Source organism: Hypomesus transpacificus, chromosome 13 (genome assembly GCF_021917145.1).
Source record: "Hypomesus transpacificus isolate Combined female chromosome 13, fHypTra1, whole genome shotgun sequence".
Taxonomy (NCBI): domain Eukaryota; kingdom Metazoa; phylum Chordata; class Actinopteri; order Osmeriformes; family Osmeridae; genus Hypomesus; species Hypomesus transpacificus.
Window position 1 is genome coordinate 6,815,943 of NC_061072.1, and position 23,800 is coordinate 6,839,742.

Below are 23,800 nucleotides of genomic sequence, written 5' to 3' on the forward strand. Positions count from 1 at the left end.
GAGAGTTCATTGGCAGATAGGCAGACAACATAGCATGCTACTGGCCAGTGGTTAGCAACAGTTTTATCAGTGATGGATCTTCTTATTGACAGTAAGAATCTTATCAGATAAAGGGGGCTTGCGGATCTGGGCTGTGGCCCTTTATGGGCAATTAGTAACACATGACAACCAGTCCTGATCTTCACCTCTGATGAACTCGGCTAGGAAGAGAGCGTGTGTGTGTGTGCGTTGTGTGTGGGTGTGTTTCAGCGTGTCATAGGGAGTGGCACGCGTCGTTAGGTTGGATTGGTTAGGGTTAGGGTTAGGGTTAGATTTCCACGAAAGCGGACTCACCTCCAGGTAGGACATGGAGACGCTGTACTGCATGTCATCGCTGGTCTCCTCGATGGCACGGAACAGGTCGTTCAGAGTACGCACATAGATCCCTGGTTCCTTGTCCGTTCCCAACATTGTATACGTCTTCCCACAACCTACATATAGACACACACACACACACGCCACAAATGAGTCAACAGCTATTACAGCTGGTCACGCTTGATTCTTTGAAAAGTAAGGTCTATGTTAAAGACCTTATCTCTGGGACAGGGAGTTTCACAGACAAACACACACACACACACACACACACAGGCACACAGAGGACTGAAATCCCTGAGTTGACTTCTACATGAGCAGATATGAAGAGTGAGGAAGTCTTATGACTTCTGTGCAATGGGAGGTCAAGGAAGAGGTAGGAGGAAGAGGAGGGGGAGGGAGGGAGGAAGTAAGGAAGGGAGGAGGAGGATGGCATGAGCGAGAGAGGGCAGGACAGAGCTACGGCACAGTAGGAGGAAGAGACTACAGTTGGGGAACAGGCCTCGTCTGCCTGTTGCGCTGTCTGCGCTCGACTCATCAACAGGTGTCACCCATGACAACACCTCCCTCTCTCACCTGCCCATTAAACAAACCAGGAGGACTCCTTGACATCAGCTTCCTGTCGCCCTGAGGTAATCCGCAGACCGGGCCAATTAGCCTCCCCTAACGGCAGGCTTTATCACAAGAGTGGGAGATGATGCGGATTGTGACTGGAATCCTTCCACGGATATTAGGACAACGGGAAGTGAGCTGGGTAGCTTCGAAGTCGGGGGGGGAGGGGTAGCGAGGGGTGAATTAGCCCTCAAGGATGTCCTCGCTGGCTGACAACCGAGGCCGGGGTGGAGGTGCAGGAGATAAGAGGACGCCTGAGAAGGTCAGCTGCCCTCCATTTACGCCGTTGACTCAGCAGCAATCGTACGGCACGAGCATCGGCCGTGAAATTGGAGGCAGACAGTGGGTGGCTGTGTGAACGAGCAGTCGGGACGTATCGCACACACACCACACACACACACACACACACACACACACACACACACACGAACCTGTGGGTCCGTAAGCGAAGACAGTGGCATTGTAGCCTGAGATGAGGCCCTCAATCAGGCCCTTGGTGGTGGAGCGATACACTTCCTCCTACGCGGGAACACAGGAGAAGGACGTTAGCGACACTGCGGTCCGGCGAGCGGCGCGCCACAGCGGAGCCCCCGCCGTCCTCTCACCTGATTGGCCGAGAAGTCGAACGCCACATCGAACATGTAGGTCTTCTCCCTGGAGCGGTTGGCACGCAGGATATCGTCGGGGTCCTCCATGGGGTCCATGAGAACCACCATCTGAGAGAGAGGGAGAGAGAGAGAGAGAGAAAGAGAGAGCGAGAGAGAGGGGGCAGAGAGAGAAAGAGTTTAACGATCGGCCATTGCGCAACTTCCATCCATCTCTCAACTTTCGTCGGCAGCAGCCGGATGTTGTCATCGCACGGCAGCGCGGCTCGTCAACCACGTGGCCTCGGCGTCGACCAATCATCCTCCGGACACTCGCAGGCCCTCCTCGGCCCTCGACCATGAATGTCTGCCGACGGTCGCCCACGGCTCATAACGACCGTCCGGCCCAGACGTGAACACCGCAGTCGCACAGGGCGGACGCCGGGTCCAGCGGCCGGGACGAGTGCAAGCAGGGATGATTTAAAGGATGACAGTCCCCCTTTTTAGCCACCCTGCTCACGGGGAAGAGGACAAAAGACCTGACGTCGGGCGACGGGGTCGGCGCCGCCTCGACAGCACTCCCCCTCCCCAAACACAGAGAGATTGATGGCGGCCATTGTGTCTTCCGTGTCATTTACCGGGAGAGAGAGATAGGCCGGAACCATCACGCACAATCATCCCTGACGTAAAACCCCACTTAAGGCCATTCAGACCCAGGCTCGCTTTCGACAGCGGTCGGGAGGGGCTGTACAAAAAGGGAACGGCACGTTGTCGGGCGGTAATAACCGTGATAATGACGACGACTCATTCAATTACGCCAGGGGGGGAGGGAGAAATGGCGAGGCGGAGATATGTATTCACCTCGCTAAGTGCCGGTCGGGTTCCCTGCACCTCCGCCACCGATGAGGACGCTAACGGCAGGACGCTAACGAGCGCGACGCTTGGGACTCGGGAGACGTGGCCCTTGAATATTCACCGGGGGAACGGGGTCGAAACGCTGCGCTTCGTTCACGGGGGGGGGGGGGGGGGGGGGGGGGGGGGCGCGCGAGGCCTTGAGAGGCGAGGACTCGGCTCGTTTGATGACACCCCCCTGCCCCCCCCCCCCCTCCAGCGCCAGGCCGCTCACTTTGAAGCCCCTCGATTGAAATTCAAGAGGAGAGATCTGACTTTTAAACACATACTAATTACGGAGGGGGGGGACGGAGCTCGTGATCAGCACACGTCGGAGAGGAGAGAGGGAAAAGGGAGGAAATGAGAGAGGGACAGATGCCCAGAGCCTTTTTAGGGCACTGCCAGGAAGAGAGAGAGAGAGAGAGACACAGAGAGAGAGAGAGAGAGAGAGAGAGAGAGAGAGAGAGAGAGAGAGAGAGAGAGAGAGAGAGAGAGAGAGAGAGAGAGAGAGAGAGAGAGAGAGAGAGAGAAAGAGAGGGGATTCGAACCAAGGGGCCCTGTCGTAAGGCCTTAGGCTGCAAGGTGTGGCGCTCCTCATTGCCCTCTCATTACAACTCTCCTTTTTCTCGGCCACTGCGGTGGCGAGAGAGAGGAGGCCAAACAGGAGAGCAGAAGAAGAGTGGATCGTGTTGGAGGGGTCAGGGGAACAGCCGAGGGTCCGGCCAGGAAGTGGGACAAGTATCAGGGAGTGACAGGGGGCTGATGACTGCGATGCTAAATACACGTTCTTCTCTGTCCTTCTAAAAACCAGTGGACACACACACACACACACTCAGGCAGCGATGACGTACCCACTCAGTTCAGGTTTCTCAGGAAACAGGCTGTTGTAAGCTACCAAGTTGGTGTCTGTGGCCAGGGCTGGGGCCGGGGCCAGAGTCAGAGTGTCCTGGGTATGTGACCAGGCCAGGGGAGGGACTTCCACAGGGGTGTCACTCCATCTCTCTGCTCTGTGTCCCCTGCCACACCACATAGCCTGCGTGTGTGTGTGTGTGTGCGCGCGTCTGTGTGTGTGTATGCACCGTTGTGTGTTTTGAGAGAAGGCTTTTGTACAGACGAGCATATGCATCTTGCCAACCATGTGTGGGATCAATCGAAGGATTAACCATTGGCAAATGTAAATCTTAATCGGTATTGAGACGGTCTTCCTTTATATTACCTTATTAATATCTTATACATTACAATATATATCGTTTGTTTTTCTTCATATAATACAATGATTGACATCAATTATTTGATTGCAGTTATGTCTCCTTTTGAGTGTATTTCCCCATTTCCTGTGCTTAGACCGGGATAGAGCTGCCAGGGCCGTATGAAACAAGAGACAAGTTGGGCTTTGTGCTTTCACCTGCCTTCCTTTCCCAATGCCAGCTGTTTCCTATCGCCACCATCTCTTTGTGTTCGTTACGAAAAGAAGCGGTCTGACCTTCACGTTGCAGCATACCATTTCCGTGGATCTATTCATAATTCAGAGTCCTATTTCTTGTCTGGTGTTATTGTCACTTCCCTCGGCTGACGGATGAACGTGTTTAAACTCCAGAATCTAGACAGAAGACATACCTTTGGTGGAAACAGATCTTTCCACCAGAACAGACTTTTACCCTTCCACACATTACATTTTTACATTTTACATTTAGCAGACGCTCTTATCCAGAGCGACTTACAGTAAGTACAGGGACATTCTCCCCGAGGCAAGTAGGGTGAAGTGCCTTGCCCAAGGACACAACGTCATGTGCACTGGCCGGGAATCGAACTGGCAACCTTCAGATTACTAGCCCGATGCTCTACCCGCTCAGCCACCTGACTCCACCTGACTCCACATGCCATGGGAATGTGAGTAGCTCAGTCATAAAAGACGTAGGACAGTTATGCGAGAAAGAGTAGGACATGGACCATTCCTAAGTAAATACAAAGAAAGTATGGACTGGCTGGGTTGACACAAGATGAACTATCCACATATGGATATGACCCTACAGGTCATATCCATATGTGGATCACCTTGTGATTGAAGTGTCCTCCGGCCAATCAGCTTGGGTCCAGATGTCTCGGGAGTGATTGGGAGCACCGGTTTCACATCATTGTGACTGTGTAGCTATGGATGCAAACATTCACCTTTCACACGCACACGCACACGATATCCTTTCATCCTCAAGCAGCAGGTCCGGACAAGCTGGGCGGCCGAAGGCTTGGCTGACCACGTGGGAAGGGGCTTGTACAGTACACTCCCACACTGGGTCAAGTCTGGCCTTGACAGGGCCAGTCAGCAGATAAGGTACTTCTGTGGTGGTCGTCAGTCTCAACCCAGCCCACATCGCCACAATAAGCGATGAAAGGTGAAAGTGGAAGGACGATAAGCAATCTATTCTCCATCCATTCCCTGAGCTGCCCAGCGATGGACCAGCTGCCCAGCAACCAAATCCACAAACAAACCGGACACAATACGTGCTCACCCCCCCCCCCCCACTCCCCACCCTCCCCCCAAATCAAATATTACAGACGACTTCATAGTTGATGTTAACCAACCCAACTGACAAAGCCGTGGGTAAACAGTGTGCATGTGTGTATTCGGGCCCCATTGTCCGGCGGTAGCGAAGTACACACAGTCCAGTACAGTTCACTGCCGTCCTCGATCACACTGAGGCGACGACCGAGAACCGAGGTACACCTGCCTGACTGCCGACCTGCTTTCCCAGAGAACAGCTTATCATTCTGCCATTGTCAGGGACAGGTGTTTCCCCCGGCTGAGCATATTCTCAAGCCCCGTAGAGATAACAGATGACCTGTGGGGTTGTCACGGTACGATTTCCCCACCGCGCAAACGGCCGGGCCTGTACGTGTGCTTTAACCAGTGACCCGGCATCACTTCCCCTCCCTCCTGACTTATTGATGCCCCCGACGAAGGAGACGTCAGTCGCCTGGACGCAAACAGGGCACGGGGCCTGCCAAACACATTCACACACGCGCGTGCCGCGTGTTGAAATGGAAAGCAATTTCCTGCTTGACGGCACTGACAAAGTAATGTCTTTTTTTCATCGGGGCGCCAAGAGGCAACAATAGATGTCAAACCCCGCAGAGCCGCCTTTCAGTTAAACGCGAGGCTCGAAACAGCTTCCGAACACAAAGGGCGGGAGCGTGAATTCAGACACCGGCAAGAATACAAAAAATATGTAAACGGGAGGGAGAGAAGCCTTTTGAAATATTGATGCCGAGTCATGGGCACCCATCACCTAAAGTCATAACAACAGCTTGCTTATGCAGCGACACGAAACCAATTAGTTCGATGGTGTCGTTCCGAACACCATAAAAAGCGATGGCGCTGGACGGGCCGGATCATGATCCTCGAGGCTGATAGGGTTTCTCATCGTCAGCCCCAGCGGCTTTGCCCTCGGGCCGCCACGCTGAATGGACTGCCGCCCCGTGTCGGTGCCGCCCAGGTGAGCTCCATAATTGAAGGCCTGGCTGTGGTTTCACCTGCCTGGTGCTCTCTGGTTCTCTGACCCCTTCCCGTTCAGAGACACACAGGCACACACACTCTCATGCCAAGTATCGCACACTCGTGCGGGTATGAAGGCGGGCACCGGGAGACAACGTCCCCACGTGAACGCGAAACGTTATCGGATGGAGGTGTCGATGACACGAGAAATATCCAATGGGATCGACGTTTAGGCGCCCGACCTCGACCAGATGGTCGTCTCACAAACGGCTCATGACATGCGTTCATCTCGTGAAGATATAACATAAGCACTGAGTGCAGCTTTAGGGTGTGACAGCGGTTAAGCCGCACGATGCTGACCAGTGTCTCCCACCAGGCCCTGATCCAGACCCTGAGGAGGAGCGTCCTGTAAACATCCTAACCAGAGGATTACACTCAGCCTCTTCCGAGAAGCGCACAGGCCACACTAGTAATCAGCCCCCTCTAAGGACATTAGCTCATGGGAGAGAGAGAGGGAGAGAGAGAGAGAGAGAGAGAGAGAGAGAGAGAGAGAGACAGACAGACAGACAGACAGACAGACAGACAGACAGACAGGCAGGCAGGCAGGCAGGCAGGCAGACAGACAGACAGCCAGTCAGAGGAATGATTTGTAAACAAGGAAGGCAACATGGCGCCTGGTTAGATTGGCGTCAGCTACAGCCTGCAAACCGAGCTGTGGGATAGAACACGCTTTTAACACACTACACGGGATAGCGATCGGTCCCAGACAACCACATGGCATGGACGAGCAGATGATGGAAGACCACTGATCATGTCGAGCAGGAACAGATGGCCAGGGGGGGGTCTGACTCCAGGAGATATCTCTCTATGCATGTGGAGGGATTGTGTTGTCGCTAACGGCTATTGGGACACGTATGTACATGGGGTTTACGGCTTGTTTGCGAAGAAGCGGCTGAGCATGCATGGTGGAGATAAAGACTAAAAGGGTGTGTGTGTGTGGTGACACCATCCCCTTCTAATCCTGTCCCCCGTAGCGACTCACAGGCTGCTATAGCAGCGGGGAGATGGGCACGGCACCCCTCTCTGTGGAGGCGAACACAGACAGACACCTGTTGCCATTAGGATAATGATGAGGAGGGGTGGGCCATCTGGAAGCCAGTCTGAGGCCCTGTGGAGAGAGCGGCCAGTAACTCACACCGCTCCAAAGGCGCTCAGCAGCTGTTCCAAGCTGCGAGTAATACACACACACACACAGACACACAGAAACACACACACACACAAATACACACATTGGTTTAGAGGTATATGGGGGATTATCTTTATCTTCCAGTTGGAGCATCTCCAGCCCTCCTTCTCTATCTATCCTCTCATCTTCGGGATGATCTCCTCCTACAGCCCTATCGCTGCGCTCTTGCTTGTTTGCGTGCGTGCGTGTGTGCGCGTACGTGTAACAGGTGTCACCGGGTCGCTCGTCAGCGTCGCCCACCTGCGAACCCCGCGGATGGATCGCAGGGTCCTCTGAGTCACAAACGTAACAACTACCTTTCATAAACAGGGCTTCAGCTAGGCCACTGAAAAGCTAGCCGTTGGAGGGGCATGAATGGGCGGTGTTTATACTGAGGAATGAGGTTAACCAGTTCAGCTTGTTACATGTGTGCTCATCTGGCCACATAACCCTTACCCAGTTCTCTATGAGTCACGCCTTGGTGCCTTAAGTCGTGGCATCAAAGCCTGTTTACGAGGTCGTCTGTCGACCACGTTATGAAATCAAGAGTGAAAAAAGACCGGGACCTTTACCTGGCAACCTTTACCTGGCAACCCTTTCAGAGCACAATCAGAACTAGAACTAGAAACCCCCATCCCCCTCTCCTCCCCATCCTCCCCCAAACCCCAACAATGGTATATCCCGTTTCAGGGGCTCTCCATTCTAGCTGCACTGCTGTGGACCAGACCGTGTACCCGATACAGGGTGCTTAGTTGCAGCTCAGTCACTCTTTTGCCCCTGCGCTTACGTAAGCAGTCTACTGTCCGTCTGTGTCAGAGGGATCAGAGATCATACACGTACACACACGTACACACACGTACACCCACGTACACACACACCCATGAACACAGAGGCCTACAGGCACACACACACACACTGCTGCAATAAGATCACTGACCACAACCAGAGGTCTCAGATGGTCAGGACACGTCTCCATTGTGAATGAACTTGCTCCAAGCTGCAAACAAGTACGTTCTCATCATAGAGAAACAGCCATTAAGTCATCATACCAGTCATTATACTGTACCAGTTCATTATACTGTACCAGTTCATTATACTGTACCAGTCATTAAGGTGTAACCAATATCCTGCCTATCCTGCCTTATATGTATTATACTGAACCCCTATCATACCGGTCACAATGTACCGGTCATGAAACCAGTTATCCTACTGCATCAGGCATCATACCAGTCATTCTATTGTACCAGTAATTCATACAAGTCATTATACAGTACCAGTCATTCATACCAGTCATCATACAGTACCAGCCATCATATCAGTCATCATACTGTGCCAGCTATCATACCAGTCATTCTACTGTACCAGTCCTTCATACCTCATTCATTATGATAAAGAGCTAAACAGTCTCTTAGTGTAAGTTGTCTGACGAGGGCAGTGCTGCACAGGCCCCAACACGCCTGGAGCAGGGCCGTGGCAGGGCACTGATCAAGATCAAAGCGACGACATGTTGGCAAGGCAAGCCAGCCAAGGTGCACAGCAGTCTGATTGGCTGAATCCACTTCAAAGCTGGAGAACGAATGTGCGGTCCACCGTTTCCCCTGTGACACTGGGCCACCAGCTGAGGAACCCTTCTACACACTGAGGGGAGGAAAACTCATCACCGTCAACGCCACCTAGCTATGAAGGAAGGAAACTTCGTCTCTCGTCTGACTCGATTCTCTCGAGATGCGGGCATTGTGTGAAGTTGAAATGTGCCAGGTGTATTGCTCTGGAACCAAGGACATGCAGAGTCACGTGTTTGGATGAGTGGTATGTCATTTATTTTCTCATTTATTTTTAATTTTTTTATGAAATAAATACATAGTGGACCACATCGTAGGCTGTTTTTCTTTGCTCATTGTAAGGCAGATTTTCTGTGTACATGTACAGCCGCCCTGCCTGCTGACGGATACATCCTTACACCTATAAACGACTCATAACCAGCACAGATAACATGGAATCTTTTCAATTCTGATTTGGGCCACTGTCATTATTTGTCCTCATCCGATCTGATCTCGTTCCAGTCATATTGGCATTCATGTGACTTTGACTTCACTCTAGAACAACATTCCTCACAATTCTGCGCCGGCGGGAGTCACTTGGTCAATACAAACATGGAAGACATCTGCGATGAAGTTAGCCAGGGGGGGGGGGGGGGGTACAGTGAGGTATCAGACCTCATAAGTAGTTGGGGGGACACTGCTGTACAAGCAAGATTTGAGTGGCCGGCCTGCGTTTGAAAAGCATATCGACAAATTGATTGGTTGAAACGAACACGCTAGTGGATGATGATCTGTCCAAGTGAGCCACATGGAACACGGGGTTAAAACACTCGTTACGGGGTCAGCAGAGCACAGGGAACTAGGACAAGCCCCAATGATAGAGACAGCGTCACACGCCGATGGAAGTGACTTGAAATAAAGGAACCTTAAACAAAATCCCGGCTGCAAGCTGCTCCTGCTCGTGAATCTTTCCATGGCACTGCCTGCCAGTGAACGAACGTTTGGGTACAGGCTAGGACAATGTGTTCGGATACAGCAGCTGATTTATGACGAGAATGTACAAAAACATTCTGCCCGGTAACTGTGCGTCTCGCATGCTCAGCTCTGAGCCAATCAAATTGGACCACTTTGTCTCTAATAGCTGGTAGGCTATCACCGATAATAGCCAAGATCACCATTAGTGTTAGTATTATAACTATTACAAAGCAGAACTCATCTGGCAGGGATGAGGGCTCTAATATACTCTTAATAGCCTCCAAGTGCCATGTAGAGTGGTTTTGAAAATGCTCCATAATCACTCCACAGAGGAAGTTGCTTATACCATGTGAAGACACAGCCTTTCAGAGTCACACACCTAACAAGCCTCCATTAGCCGGTTGGCAGAAGGGAGGAAAAATACAGTAAAATGCCCCCAAATGTCACAAAATAGACCCAAGATAGACGTTTCACACCAGGCGAATGTCTGGAACAAGAGAAAGCCGCGAGCCAAATGGAGTTGTTAGCGAGAGATGAAAGGGGGATGGGTCTCTACGCGGCACTCGAATGGGACCTTGGAGTGCACTTACAGGAAGCAAGTGCGAGGTGTTCCGAGTGCCCTTCGCCTGAAAGGGGGCCGCCCTGTGCCACGCTGCTCCTAATGGAGCACACAGAGGGCCTGGGTTCTTAACGCCCACACTCACCATAGGGGCTGGCTCATTTCCATCCCTGGTGGGATGTGTTCGGATGCATCATCCCACGTTACTGCAAGTGGCAGCTCGGATCGGAGACGGATTCGAGAGACCGCGGATAGAGTGTGGCTCGTTGGATCAACACTTTTTGTTGCTTTGATGCCAAGCACTTTGAGCTGCAATTCTCGTATGAAAAGTGCTATATAAATAATGTCTTACTTACTTACTTACTACCCCCCCGATATTGCTAATTCCTTGAATTCCGTTTGTTAACATTTGGAGACTTTGAGATTATTGAGATGAGATTGTAGCATACGCGATCTGGTAAACATTGCTGTTGATACATTGATCCCTGGTGGGAGCTGCCTCCCTCTGCAACCAAGGGCAGTGGGAGGCCCTCTCCCCTGTGTATACACCCACACACCCACACACACCCACACCCACACACACACACACAAACACACCCACACACAAAGAATCTAGAATCATTCTTTTTTGCATCTCTCCAACGCTCCCTCCCTCCCTCCCTTCATTTCACCCTCGCTCTCTGTCTCTCTCTGTCTCCCGGTAGGTGATCTGCGACGTGTAACGTGGACCAATGAGGCGAGAGCGTGTCTGACCCCTGCGATGACCTGCTTCCTGCTTGTGTAAGGGATATTAGGTGGCCTGAAGAGAGCTCACAGGAACACTCTGCTGCTGATTCTGTTTCACACTCACTGCCAGCGGGCACACAGACACCCCTGGCTCTGTCACACACACACACACACACGCACAAAAGTGCACCCACAAGCAAAGACCCATTCTGAAAATCTGGGGAGGGCAGTTGTTCGATAAGGTTGCACCTGATTTGGTCTCTCTGTGGGATGTGGACCTCAGAAGACCACGCACCACGTCCTGCAGCTCTTAGAGAGTCCACCAGGATCAGCCCTGCACCTTCGTCCAACCCCCCAAGCCTCGCCACTTCAAGCCTGCCATGCCTAGCAGCCTAGGCACTTCAGCGCCTAGCCTCCTCCATGAGCCCGCCGCGGCAAGTCCATCCGGGAACTACAAAAAGTGAAACACCAGCCAAGGCTAGAAAGGGATCGAGCTAGGGTCTGGCGCAGTTCAAACAAACACGCGCGCCCAAGCTCAGAAAAGGCTTCAGAGAGGAGAGTCGATCCACTTAAAGGCGACCAGGCTGCGGTACCAGCCACTTTGAGGGTCAGACGGTTTTAGTGCCCACGTATTAACCCGGCTACAGGAGACACACCTGCTCCCACGACGCAGCCCCTCATCCCTGTTGTTTACCTCAGTCTCACTTTGCCAACGGACTCGTCTCATGGCCGGCTTCACCCTCCGTGTGTGTTGGACAGGAGGATAAATCTCGTGCCTCGCTATTAAATCAAATTAAAACCGTTTTATTTGCAGTCCCCCACCCCCCTCCCCTCTCTTGTTCTCCTGCCCGGAACCTATTCAAACACACAGCCTCGTAAAAAGACTTCTCTCTGTGTTTGGACAGTCTTCTCTCGGCCCTCTAACCAGCTCTTTGTGTCGCTGTTCAATTTTAGAATTTCGCCCCTGTGTGTCCGTTCAGCTACTGAGGAGAAACGAGACGAAGTGAAACGGGAGACTTTAACAACGTCGATGCTAATCAGCCTATCAGTTATTTCTTTCATCCGTCACGGTCCCCCGCTCCTTCTCTTTCTCAATATTTGATTCATGGTTTAAGAGTCTCGTGGTCCTTAGCAAGGAGATTACCCTTTTTTTCTGAATCAGTCTACATTGTGCACATTCATGGTGAAGCCATCTCCTTACATTGAGACAAACGTTCAAGCTCTGTTCTCCTCTAAGGAGGAATTTGACGATTCACGGCACCTCGTTCTCAGGTGAGCATTCTGCTGACGCGGAGCTGAATGCATCCCTTTGTTCGCCTGGCTTCAGCGCACCTCCAGAAACTCTCACACAGCCGAGCAAATTGTTTTTCTTCTTCTTCCTTTCTGACTGTGCCCCGTGTGGCATCCATGGGATGTGTTTCTGAGAGACAGTGTTTGAAAGTCTCTTTGTTGTGTCTGTATCTGGTGTCTTCTACAGGGCAACATGAACAGCTTTCAGACAAACAAACAGATCGAGGGGGGGAAAGTTCACAGTGTAAAGCCGGCGTTAATGACTTTGCGACGTACGCCTTTGACATGTACAGTCCACACAAACAAAGACTCTAATCCCTACACAGACAAAATGTCCCTTGTGCCCCAACGTGGGACACGTGGGAACATGTTGACTGGATTCTCGGCCCGGCCAACCCTCCACCGTGGGGGGTGAAGGGCGGCCGAGCTGTCCGCTGCTTGCTCTCTCCTCTAGTCCAGCTGATCCTCCCCTTCTCAGGACTCTACCACAACACAAACAATGGCCCTAACCTTGTCTGGCTGTATCCATGGATGCAGGGCCTCCCCATAAAGCATTCCTCAGTGTGTGTGTGTGTGTGTGTGTGTGTGTGTGTGTGTGTGTGTGTGTATGTGACAGTCTTTCTCTGCCAGTGGGGCCTGTTAACTGGCCCTAAAGCTACAGGAGCCACATCCTGCGTGACACTCACTAAAGCTGTCACCCAGACCGACACCACGCTAGCCAGCCAGGACGACACTCCCACTGCCCCTTGTTTTACTAGCTACGAGCTAGCCCAACATTCGACACAAGGTAACACTGTCAACAATACAGTCCATGGGTCTACTTGACTAAAGGACAGTTCGACATGGAATGCATGTTGCAGACGGTGTTAGTTATGCAAACGGGGCACAACAAGAAGGGTGATGTCATCCTATTTCCGTCGTCCTTAACGCCGTTCCTTGTACCGGTAAACGCTAAGTAGAGCACAGGAAAACTAGCCCGAGGACGGTCATGCCGCCTGTATTTGTAGCCGCATGGTCTAATCTGCTGGCTGGAGCCTGGGGCTATCTCCGTGACTCAGAGAGATTGAGCTTATCTATATATGGCTCCGAGATTGTCCGGGTGACTCCACCTTATCCTCTGCTCTATACGTGTGACTCGCTAACCAGGGGTCAACACTCTCACCCGTCCCCACTTACGCCGTCTCCCGGTGTGGACGTGTCGTGAACGCCGCACGGGGAGGGGGGTCCTTTAAATCCAAGAGACGGCGAACGATGTTTGCGTGTGTGCGAGGGCTTTGGGTGAAACCTTGTCTTCTAGAACTGAGCTGTAGGTATCTGCGCGAGTTATCTTGCGCTTATTTATGTCCTCAAGGCCAATTTGAAGGGGAAGAACTTCTTGCAAGTTTCCGGTTCATGTTCTTCATCAGCCAAATCATTCAAACGACTGACACCAAAGTTACAGCACCAAGCGTACTGTACCTTACCGGTGCCTTCCGTGAGTCTACTAGCCTGTTATTGTGCATTGAACAATAGAATGGTTATGCAAGTCTGGTGTGATGTGGCTTGAAGGTCCCACACTAGCTGGTCTGGTCTTTTAACAAGCCATTCATGTCCACAGCTAGTCTATTATATCGTATTGTATACTATTCATACTGTATCAAAATACGATATAAAAACACGGTATATACTACATAAAAATCATAAAAATGATATTTTGAGGCTGAGGCCAGGGCATGGGCCTGGTTCTAGGACTAAGGCTGGAGATGAGGAGCGTTCTTGGGCCCTGTGACAGGACTCTGGGCTCAGAAGCCCCAGGGAGCAGGTGGCAGCAGGCTTACTCTGTGCTAAAGCCCTTCCAGTGAGCTCATCCTCCTCAGTCCTAGATTACCCAGCACTGAGTTGTCTGCTACCAGGGCTAGCGGGCAGCGTCATGCTAATCTGTCTCAGCCTGTCTTTACCTGGGAGCATGGGGCACCATATGGGGCCTGTTGCACAAACACGTCTGGAGGGGTCCTTTTTAGCTCCTGTCAGCTCGGTGTAACCGGCGTGGATTTGTGCAGGAGGCCAGAGGGCAGAGTGTGATTATAATGTGTGTCTATGTGTCACTCCTTCATGACCGACTAGACTTCCATAAGCCCTTCAAAGACCTTTCAATAAGGTTATTGCTGCTCACTAGAAGACAACTTCAGGTAATCTCAGTACTTCCCAGTACCTCCAATTCTAAGCATTTACTGCAGCAGTATTGACAAAAGGATTCTGTTGAAGTTGTCATATAGCCGGTACAAGATGAAACCATGTGCACTCATTTCATTTCATGGACCTGCCTTTTCATCATTCCGCTTGATGCACATGGTGAACTCTTTCAACCGAGTCAAGAGTTGGTAGTCAGCGTAGCCACCACCACCAACAACAACAACATCTCTGTGTTGGTTTCTTTGAGTCAGCATGAAAAACTCCTTGTCCCCGAGGGCTCATTGTCCTGCTGCTGATGTCACTCCGTGTGTGTGTGACAGGGACCTGCCGACTAAGTCATCCAAGAATCATTTAGCTCCTCCAGGGCCTGTTCCTCCCACGCAACACAGAGGGATTATCATCTCCAATTCCCCGAAAATCTCCCGTCTTCGGGGACGGAGCCATCGCAAACATCTCATCAGCCGTCCCGTCCCCGTCCCCCCCCCCCGTGGCTATGATCATCTTCAGGGTCACCTGACTCGTTATCGTCACAATCATTGTTTGAGGCTAAGTGGGCCTCATCAGTGAAACACCTACAGGGTGATAATGGGCTTTTAGGAGTGATTGTACCTCCTAAGGAATATGCGTTCTCCTCCTCTATCCTGTGCTGTGTATTGGCACCTCCCCCTTAGGAGATCTAGGCTATGGATCTGAATCCCCCCCCAGCCCCCACCCTGGGCAAAGTAAAGTGAATCATCTATTCACCCTCAATATAGAATGTAAATTAGCATTTAAATTATGCTAGAGAGCCTGTTATAGCATATTACCTCATTACCTTAGTTAAAGGCTCTTTAACTATCACACGCCGTCCTTTTTTGATGGTCTCTTTCTAGTACCTTCCATATATCCACCGTGTTTTCCTCCTGAAATCAGAAGGTGCACTTTCCTGACTGACTCTTCTGTTCAGCTCAGCTACAGCACACTCTGAGTCATCCTGTGGACATCAACGCACAACGCTGCCAATATTTGACACCTGACTTCGAAATGAGGCCGGGCGGATCTCCTCTGACATTCTCAGAAATATGGGAGGAGACGTGAGTGGTACCGGACCCCAGTGGACCCTCTCATCCAGCTGCACCCTGAAGTACATTTACATTTAGTCATTTTAGCAGACGCTCTTATCCAGAGCGATTTCCGGTAAGTACAGGGACATTCTCCCCGAGGCAAGTAGGGTGAAGTGCCTTGCCCAAGGACACAAGACTTCCTAACCGCTCAACCATCTGACCCCTGAAGTGCACCCTCCTCATCCATTATAGAGGTAAGCCAGGCCTTGTGACAGGGTGAGAGGATGAGGACCCCCCCCCCCTCCCCCCCCCCCCCCCCCCTGAAACAAGTAGCCTACAGTACAACACTCACAAACACACAAACACACACACGGGACATATACGCCCAACAGACACACAGAGATACAGACACGCGCACACACGCACCCACACACACTGTAATAGTATGCGGATGGCCTCTGACCTGGTCATCCACTCTGTGGGCCACAATGGTGGCTGCTTCTTCCTGTTCGGCATCGCTGAGGGGCCGGATCCGCAAGGCGACCTGGGAACAACGACAAGGACAACGAGGAGATCAGAGCTTCGAACGACGTTGTATCCTATGACCGTATCAAATATACTGAACACCATTTGACAGACAACAGCAAACCCAACCCAGTGTTGATGAACTATTGTTTTGTCATAGTAGTAAGGAAAACATGGATCATCTGGTGCCTTGAAATCCCGCTTGGAGCAGAAGCCCTGGGGCATGGGTCGTGACTTACTGTGAATTCGCCATGGATGCCCGTAATGTCGATGACATCGTACCTTTTTACATGCATTGTCCCCAGTCCCTTCACTCCATAGAAAAACATATAGGAAGCTTAGGGAGTTCATTGTGTTCTGCTGGGAAACGTATGGGGCTAAATCCATTCGATATTGCAGATAAAGGAACTGACAGTAACACTGCATCCCTTTGTCAATAGCAGTAGAAACTGAAGTGGCAGAAGGGAGCTGTGTCATAAGGAAAAATATCGATAACGCCAATAAGATATGTGTGCAGTGGAACAGTGTTCATCTTGTATGAATGCACTGCCTTAATGGCGTGTGCCGCCAGCTGTGGATGTTTGCTGAAACCTAATAGGTATCACTGTAATAAAGAAATGACAGAGATGCATAGGGTGCTATTCAGTCAGAACCTCCAAGACGCCTGTAGTAACAACAGTAGTGGACAAGAGACCAGGAAACTGAAATGAGAAGGCTAAAGAATTCAAATCTATGTTACAGGACATATCATACAGTAAACAGGTTCTACTGGATGTTGTCCATAGCATGTAGAGATAACGGTTAATAATATTATAATCGTCATTATCAACGGTATTGAATTACATTAGAGTAAACCAAATACTGAAGAATGATGCCAAACTCCATGCGCAGTGTCAATCAACACAAATAGTTATTGAGTCTACTTACAGTGAGTTGCTGATCCTTCGATTCCCCTGTGTCCTTCATGGTCACTTCTGTTCAGAGTGCCCGCAACTTGGGTGGAAAACTGGCGTCAATACTAGACTGGGCACTTATCAAACATCCTGTGCATTACCTGCATTGCCCCTACTCAAAACCACCTGCTCTTCGTCTTATATTTAAGCTATTTCGTCGCCAACTAACAACCAATTATAACTGTATCACTACAAGCGGGACTTTCGTTAAAAGTGTTCCTTTTCTCATCTATTTAATAGAAGCATGTAGTCGCTTTTTTTCAAATAATGCGTCCTTCAAATACGCATCAAACGAAATTCCGTTTAGTCTTTGTTTTAGACAATAGGCCTATGTCTAAAATCGCAATCTAGAAAGCTAGGATGAAGAGGACTCAGATCGTCAGGTGCTGTTCAGCACCAGTCCACCTGCTACAAGCCTTTCCCTCTACTTTCCTCGTCACTGACGACTGGTGTTGTTCCTAAATCCCCTTAGAGATCAGTAGTGAAGCGTACACACGAGCATTACCCGAGGTGCTTCAATACAGTTTTACTGCGAATGTTCATTGTTTAGAGCTATGGCGACATCTGGTGTCACAAACACTACGTGCGTAAATGCTTATGAAACTGCACACCCAATTTCATACTTTACACCAGACATATTTACATATGTATATATGTCTATGCTTTGCACAGCAAAGGACTGACGTTTCCTAAAGTAATGTGTAGTATTATGATCGTTGTATCTAAATGTATCTATATAATGTAATGTATATATCTTCATGGTAACTGCACCACAAACTTCTCAAAAGACACACATAGCAAAATACTTTTCCTTTAATCAATAAAGTCAAGTGAAATAAATGCAATATGAATAATAACTCAAATCTATGAGCTTGTATGTGATGCATTCATAGCTGTGTGGCTAATAAAAGTGTTTTATTTCAGATCACTTTAGATGATATTATAGTATATTGTAATCATGTGGTCATCAAGGTGTTCCCGTTCGGACATCTTTTTCTTCGCAGACATCCTTCTCCTGAAAACAACAGAAGGGACAAAAAGTCACACACCAGCACTGCGAGTAACAGACAAGAGGTCAAGAATGCCCAAATGGTCTTACTATCCCTGTCTTTCTGTAGTGGAAATGTCCTTTTGAAAACATTACCGGGGGAAACAACATCAGCAGCTTTACAGCTCCAAACCCTTCAGAAAGCCTCCTGGAATGAATTGGTTTTTAATATTGCTGTCCTTATTCATTCCACTCTTGTCAGGCTCAGGGTTATATACATTTCAAGCCCTTATCCTACCTTTGACAGCCTGTTATTAGTGGTCATGTCATGTCAGCAGAGATCATGTCAATGACCTCTCATCTCGAGAAAAAACACTCCACTTTATCCTATTCAGTCTTAGTGATCCGTCTATATCAGTAAACAGACCTGTTATATTGCATGTGGGCGTGTCTTTATTGGCGGTCACAATGATCTGTATTGATACATGGGTGCTGACCCTGTTTTGCCTGTCTCCCTTCTCTCTCTTCTTCAGCTCGGCGTCGACCATCTCGTAGAACTCGGCCTCGGCGCGCGCGATCAGCTCCTCCACGCTCTCCTCGCCGTCCGGGTCCTTGGCGCCGTCGTCCTCCTTGCTCTGCTCCGAGCGGCTGCGCTCTTTCAGGCGCATCTCGCGCTGCCGCGCCTCCAGGATCTTCTCGCGCTTGGCCTCTCGCTCGAACATCTGACGGGAGAGCAGAGAGCAGACAGGGGGGGGGGGGGGAAGCGGGGCGGTTGCGGGACTCGAAACGAACGCACGCACACAAAGTCAAGGGTTTGGGTGGATTTGTTTTGGGTCTCTTACGGCGGTGACCAGGGCCTTCTCGTTCCTCTGCAGGGTACACAGGCCGGGGGAGATCTCCAGCAGGGTGGTGGTGCCCAGCTGAGAGCCACAGGCCAGGAGGTGACCCTGGTCCTGCACCCGCAGGCTCTGGAGAGCCTCGTCACACACCTACAACGGCAACCACAAAAACGGCGGCCAAAAGCCCCACATTGTCATGTTGACCATTGACATTTTTAACGAGTCAGGTAGCTGAGCGGTTAGGGCATCGGGCTACTAATCTGAAGGTTGCCAGTTTGATTCCCGGCTGGGGCACATGATGTTGTGTCCTTGGGCAAGGCACTTCACCCTACTTGCCTCAGGGAAAATGTCCCTGTACTTACTGTAAGTCGCTCTGGATAAGAGCATCTGCTAAATGACTAAATGTAAATGTAATGTAAACGCTGATCTTCTACTACTCGTGCTACCTCGGCTGTTACTTATTCTGGAACTGTCAGCTAGGTGACCTGAGAGGCTTGAACTTCCCCTTCCGGGATTGCCGAGAGGGAATTGAATGTGTATCTCGGACGCGGTGCGCGGACCTACCTTCAGACTGAGGGTGGGGTCGTTCTGTTTGAACAGGATGTCCCACACGTCCAGGGTGCCGTCCATCTTGATGGTGTAGAAGACGGACGGTCGCACCGGACTCCAGCAGCCGTCGGTCAGGTAGGCCATGTGGTACCTACAACAGACGTGTGCTCGGTCACACGCTAGGCACGGGCCAACGCACTGACGGACTCCAGGCAAGGCATGCTAAAGTATTCAAAGTATCCTCTTGTCCTTGATCAAACCGTATGAGTGGACTGGGATAGCGGGAGGAGGGGGCGGCCATTACTTTGTCCACATGATGGAAGAGTCTTTGATGTCCTCGGACCAGATGCGAGCCGTCCAATCGGCTACGGTCAGGAAGTTCTTGGGGAAGAAGGGGTTTCTCTGCAGGGCGTAGATGGGGCCGTGGTGGCCGCTGTAGGTGCACACGATCTTCTCCGCTGGCGTCTTGGCCTTGCGGTTGCAGGAGACCACTAGGCCCTGCTCGGTCCCCACCATGAACTTGGTGGGCTGAACGGGCAGGATCAAAAGAACAGGTCCGTGTCGTTACATGGGTTATATGCTGTACCGTAACAAAGCATAGCGAATCATTGTACCGTAACAAAGCATAGCGAATCATTCTAGAATCCAGGTCAGTGCCTACAGATCAAATTGTATCTAAAGCCGGGTGAGGTTAGGGTTTTTTTTTCTTCTTCGTACCAAGCATTCAAAACAACAAGAGACTGTTCTGGAAGGCCTCACCATGGTGGTCTCAAACTCCAGGGAGATGGCGCCCAGAGAGTTGTCCAGGTTGCCCTTCTTGCTGGGGTCCAGTACCAGCTTCTCAGTGGGCTCACTCATCTTCCGGATGTCCCACCACAGCACCTGGGAGAGAGACGCCACCACAGAATTGACCCTTGCTGTGAGGTCGCGTCTGAGATACGGTGTGATGTCGCTATTGCACTGTGGTTTTGGTAACGCACACCGTTCCTTTGGCATCAACCCACTGTGGTCCAGTTTAGAACTGGGCGTTTCAAACCTGCTGACATTGAGAACGCGCGTTGCCGTACGTCGCTTTGGGCCGAAACATCTGCTACATGAACCGCTGTGAACGTAGACAGAGGCCCGGGGTCGACCCACTAGAGGTCGGGCCACCTCTCTCAACAGACCCATTGCATAACCGCCGGCTGTGAATGGCCAGGGAGAGGTCAGAGAAAGTACACCCTGGGGACGCAGGGTATCAGAGCTGGCTGCAGGTGAACCCAGAGGGGGGTCACCCGCCTATTGTGTCCCATTGTGTCTGCAGGATTCTGAGGAAAGGCATTGGGTGACAGGTCCTTTCAGGGCCACGGAGACTTGACTCACCTGGCCGTCGGTGGAGGCGGAGAAGCAGTCTGTTCCAGTCTTGGACTGCAACCAGATGACTTTGTAGACTGGGTCTCTGTGGCTGTGCTCTATTGTGGACATTTCCAGAGGCTGGCTCCCTTTGCGAGAGTCCCAATAGGCTGCGGATAGATGTCATCCTTAGTGTACGTGCGCGCGCGCGCACACACACACACACACACACACACACACCGCCTTGTGCCCCAAGGTCAAACATGCATGATTTAATCGGCAAGACAAAGGCTGGACCGATATAGACACGGATCTTGCATAACTTCAGCCATATGGCACTCGTTAGGGAAAAGCTCTCGTTAACAGTCTCTCTCGTCCCTCAGAAAAAGAACCGCGAGGAACCTCGGGATAACGAGGGATCATGCAATTATTCTATTACTAGACTCATTCTGTTGGTTTTCAAGAGCACGTCAGTGCCCCGAAGGCATCTGCCAAACGATGCACGGGAGATAGTGTGTGGGGGGGGGTCATAGGGTGACACAGTGCAAAGACAGGAAAGACAAATGGTGTTTTAACGCACAGCTCCGAGCCAAGCTTTATATATATATATATATATACATTATGCACTGCATTTTCACAGAGACATGGAATTCAACTGACGCAAAAGATAACACAGCCTAAAGGAGGCGCCGACGAATGAGAGAGAATTCTAGAGAGTAAACCCACCAATCTGGCCATTGTAGCAGCCTCCAACCAGGATGTGGGAGTCTTTGGGGTTGTACTCCAGACAGACTAGAGGAGACACCGGCTTCAGGGCCATGTCCGGTTTGTTGGGGTTATCTGAGAGAGTCAGGGGCAACACAGCGCAGGAAGAACATCAACAGTGGACCCGGAACCCAAAAAGAAGATATATGAATGAGTAGATAGATATATTTCTTTGCGCAGATACAACAGCGCTGCAAACACGTGACCGTGTTTCAAATAAACGACATCCAGACTACCGATGTTCCATAAGTAGGAGTCGAGGCTCATGTCTTTGGTGGCTTTCTGGAACTCGAGTGAGGAGTAGGCCACAGCCAGCTTGCTCCCATCAGGATGCCAGGAGACACTGGTGGCCGTGCGCTTCACTTCATTGGGGTCTCTGGGGAAAAGGTCAAGAAAAAAGAAAACCTGTTACCTTTAATAGACATGAGTCTCAATAGCTGCCCTGGCATTTCTTCTTCTGCAGAAGAAGACCTGAGGGTTCACTGTGAGCCATGGTTATGTAAATGCTGAGGGGGAGGCAGGACGGAACCTGAAAACATTGATGGTTTTGGCGGATGGTTGCTCTTCAGAATCCTCCACCACCTCCTCGTCCTCAAAGTACTCTTGATAAATGTCAATGGCGTTGTTCTGCTTGATGCAGTGCTCCATTTGCTGCGGGGGAGGAAGACAGGGCTTTGAGATGGAACGGGAGCTGTAATGACTTCTTTTTGGGGGGATGACTTTGCACCGTGTTATTCGTCTCATCACACCTCAAGCTCGTAAAACGTCCTTGAGAAAAGCGGGTTTAAACTTGCTCTTACTTGTATTTATACTATATTATATAATATATATATATTTTTTCCTTTCTTAGCCCTGCAGAACCAGCCTTTGAGATATGGGCAGTGAGCTGTGAGCTGGAATTCCTAACTAAACAGGAAGCTGAACTCGTGACACTTGGCACATGTGCTGCGCTGACGACTCGTGACCGCCGACACTCACACTGCCCAGCTGCATGATGGTGTTGACATAAAACTCGTCTTTCTCCACTTTCTTCCTGAAGCGGATGGTCTGTTCCATCTCTTGGGGGTTGACATCCTTGGGCCAGCCCCCCTCCACATGGTTGATTCCCCGGCTCACAGACTCAAAGCGCTCCGTGTTCACCTACAGAGGAGAAGACGGTCGACATGTTTTTGGGGCACAAAGAGCCCGTGGCTTTAGATTACGGGGCTGTTTACAGTAGGGGTCATATTTCGTGATCAACAGATGTGGAACAAAATGTAGGCAAAGAAGGCTTGCCAGATGCTGAATGTGAGGTCTTCATGAGGCACCTTGGATCTGGGGGAAAAGACTACTTTCACCAGGTTAAGGCCCCTGGCTCACGTCCCAAATGTAACCCTGCAGTGTGCTGTAAATTTGTGTCGGAAACAAGATGTGAGATAAGACCTTGTGGAACTCATAAAAACAGCACCTCATGCTCAGACATCTCTTGGGTGCACTGTATTGGAACATCACAGGGGTCTCTCTCTATGAAGCTGGCAGCCAGTGAAGGATCTGGGAGGATGTCCACGTGCAGCTCAGCTGGCCGGTCGGAGAAATTACACTGCCGGCCAAACTCATTGCGCTTCTTTGTGTAGACATAAACTATCTCCATGATGTATCCTGTTGAGACAATAGAGAAAGACTCTAAGGACTAATCACACCAATAAACATCAGACGTTCAGGTAGAGTGGAAGGCCCTTAAACAAAGGGTAGGGTGCATTTCAAAGGGTGCCTTCCCAAAATAGTATTATTTTAGTAATCTAGTTTGTAGCTAGACAGACTGGTTTGCTTTTAACATGTTGATGCCTTAATAGAGATCATTAACAGCGGCATCTCATCATTTAAAAATCCAATACGGATATGCCTTGGAATATGATTTTCCTCATTTTTGCCTTTACGTTTGCCATTACTGTATTAAATGTATTAAACATCAAAGCAATAGGCTCTAATTTGGTATGCAGCAGTAAGGTGTATATCGGCTAGTTGCAATAGGTGGACGATAATGGGCCCCTTACTGGTACGCTAGCTATCTAGGCTGTATACCCTATTAACCCCGGCGCTTTTAAAATGGCATTAATGTTGCTTTTAAAGTTTAAATGAGAACACTGTTGTATTCCTACCTGTCCCCTTAGAGATAAATTGCAACCAAATGTAGCGTTGTAATGTTGGTATTCCTGCTACATTAAGTTTCTCCCTACTGATGAAGCAAACACCAAACACCCATGGAGGTTTATCGTATCCTAGCAACATTCCCCGCCCTCATCGAAACTTCAGCCCGCCCACTTTGACAGAAGTTCCAATCAAACTGCGTGAAACTCAATCACTCGTTCCAATTCGGATTCGACAGTGAACAAAACCAGCATCAATACATA

The 23,800-nt window shown here is 50.3% G+C and overlaps 2 protein-coding genes across 2 annotated transcripts in view; both read right to left on the reverse strand.

Moving 5' to 3' along the window:
* Positions 1-17,399, reverse strand: part of kif19 (kinesin family member 19) — a 29,153-nt gene extending 11,754 nt beyond the window's left edge. Inside the window, exons 1-5 of the mRNA XM_047032442.1 lie at positions 16,912-17,399; positions 15,923-16,003; positions 1,569-1,679; positions 1,395-1,482; positions 334-470 (exon numbers count right to left, since the gene is read on the reverse strand). Coding sequence (XP_046888398.1) covers positions 334-470; positions 1,395-1,482; positions 1,569-1,679; positions 15,923-16,003; positions 16,912-16,950 — 456 coding nt within the window. The 5' untranslated portion in view covers positions 16,951-17,399. The remainder of the gene's footprint in view (positions 1-333; positions 471-1,394; positions 1,483-1,568; positions 1,680-15,922; positions 16,004-16,911) is intronic.
* Positions 17,400-17,829: 430 nt separating this feature from the next.
* On the reverse strand, positions 17,830-23,615 carry dnai2b (dynein, axonemal, intermediate chain 2b). The gene is made up of 13 exons (XM_047032528.1): positions 23,549-23,615; positions 22,858-23,048; positions 22,389-22,550; positions 21,940-22,061; positions 21,647-21,786; positions 21,372-21,485; positions 20,676-20,815; positions 20,073-20,195; positions 19,618-19,841; positions 19,329-19,464; positions 18,768-18,914; positions 18,423-18,647; positions 17,830-17,952 (listed from the first exon to the last, which is right to left on the reverse strand). Exons 2-13 carry the CDS (start codon positions 23,038-23,040, stop codon positions 17,905-17,907), a joined length of 1,764 nt encoding a protein of 587 aa, XP_046888484.1. The 5' UTR covers positions 23,041-23,048; positions 23,549-23,615; the 3' UTR covers positions 17,830-17,904.
* Between the last annotated feature and the right edge of the window lie 185 nt (positions 23,616-23,800).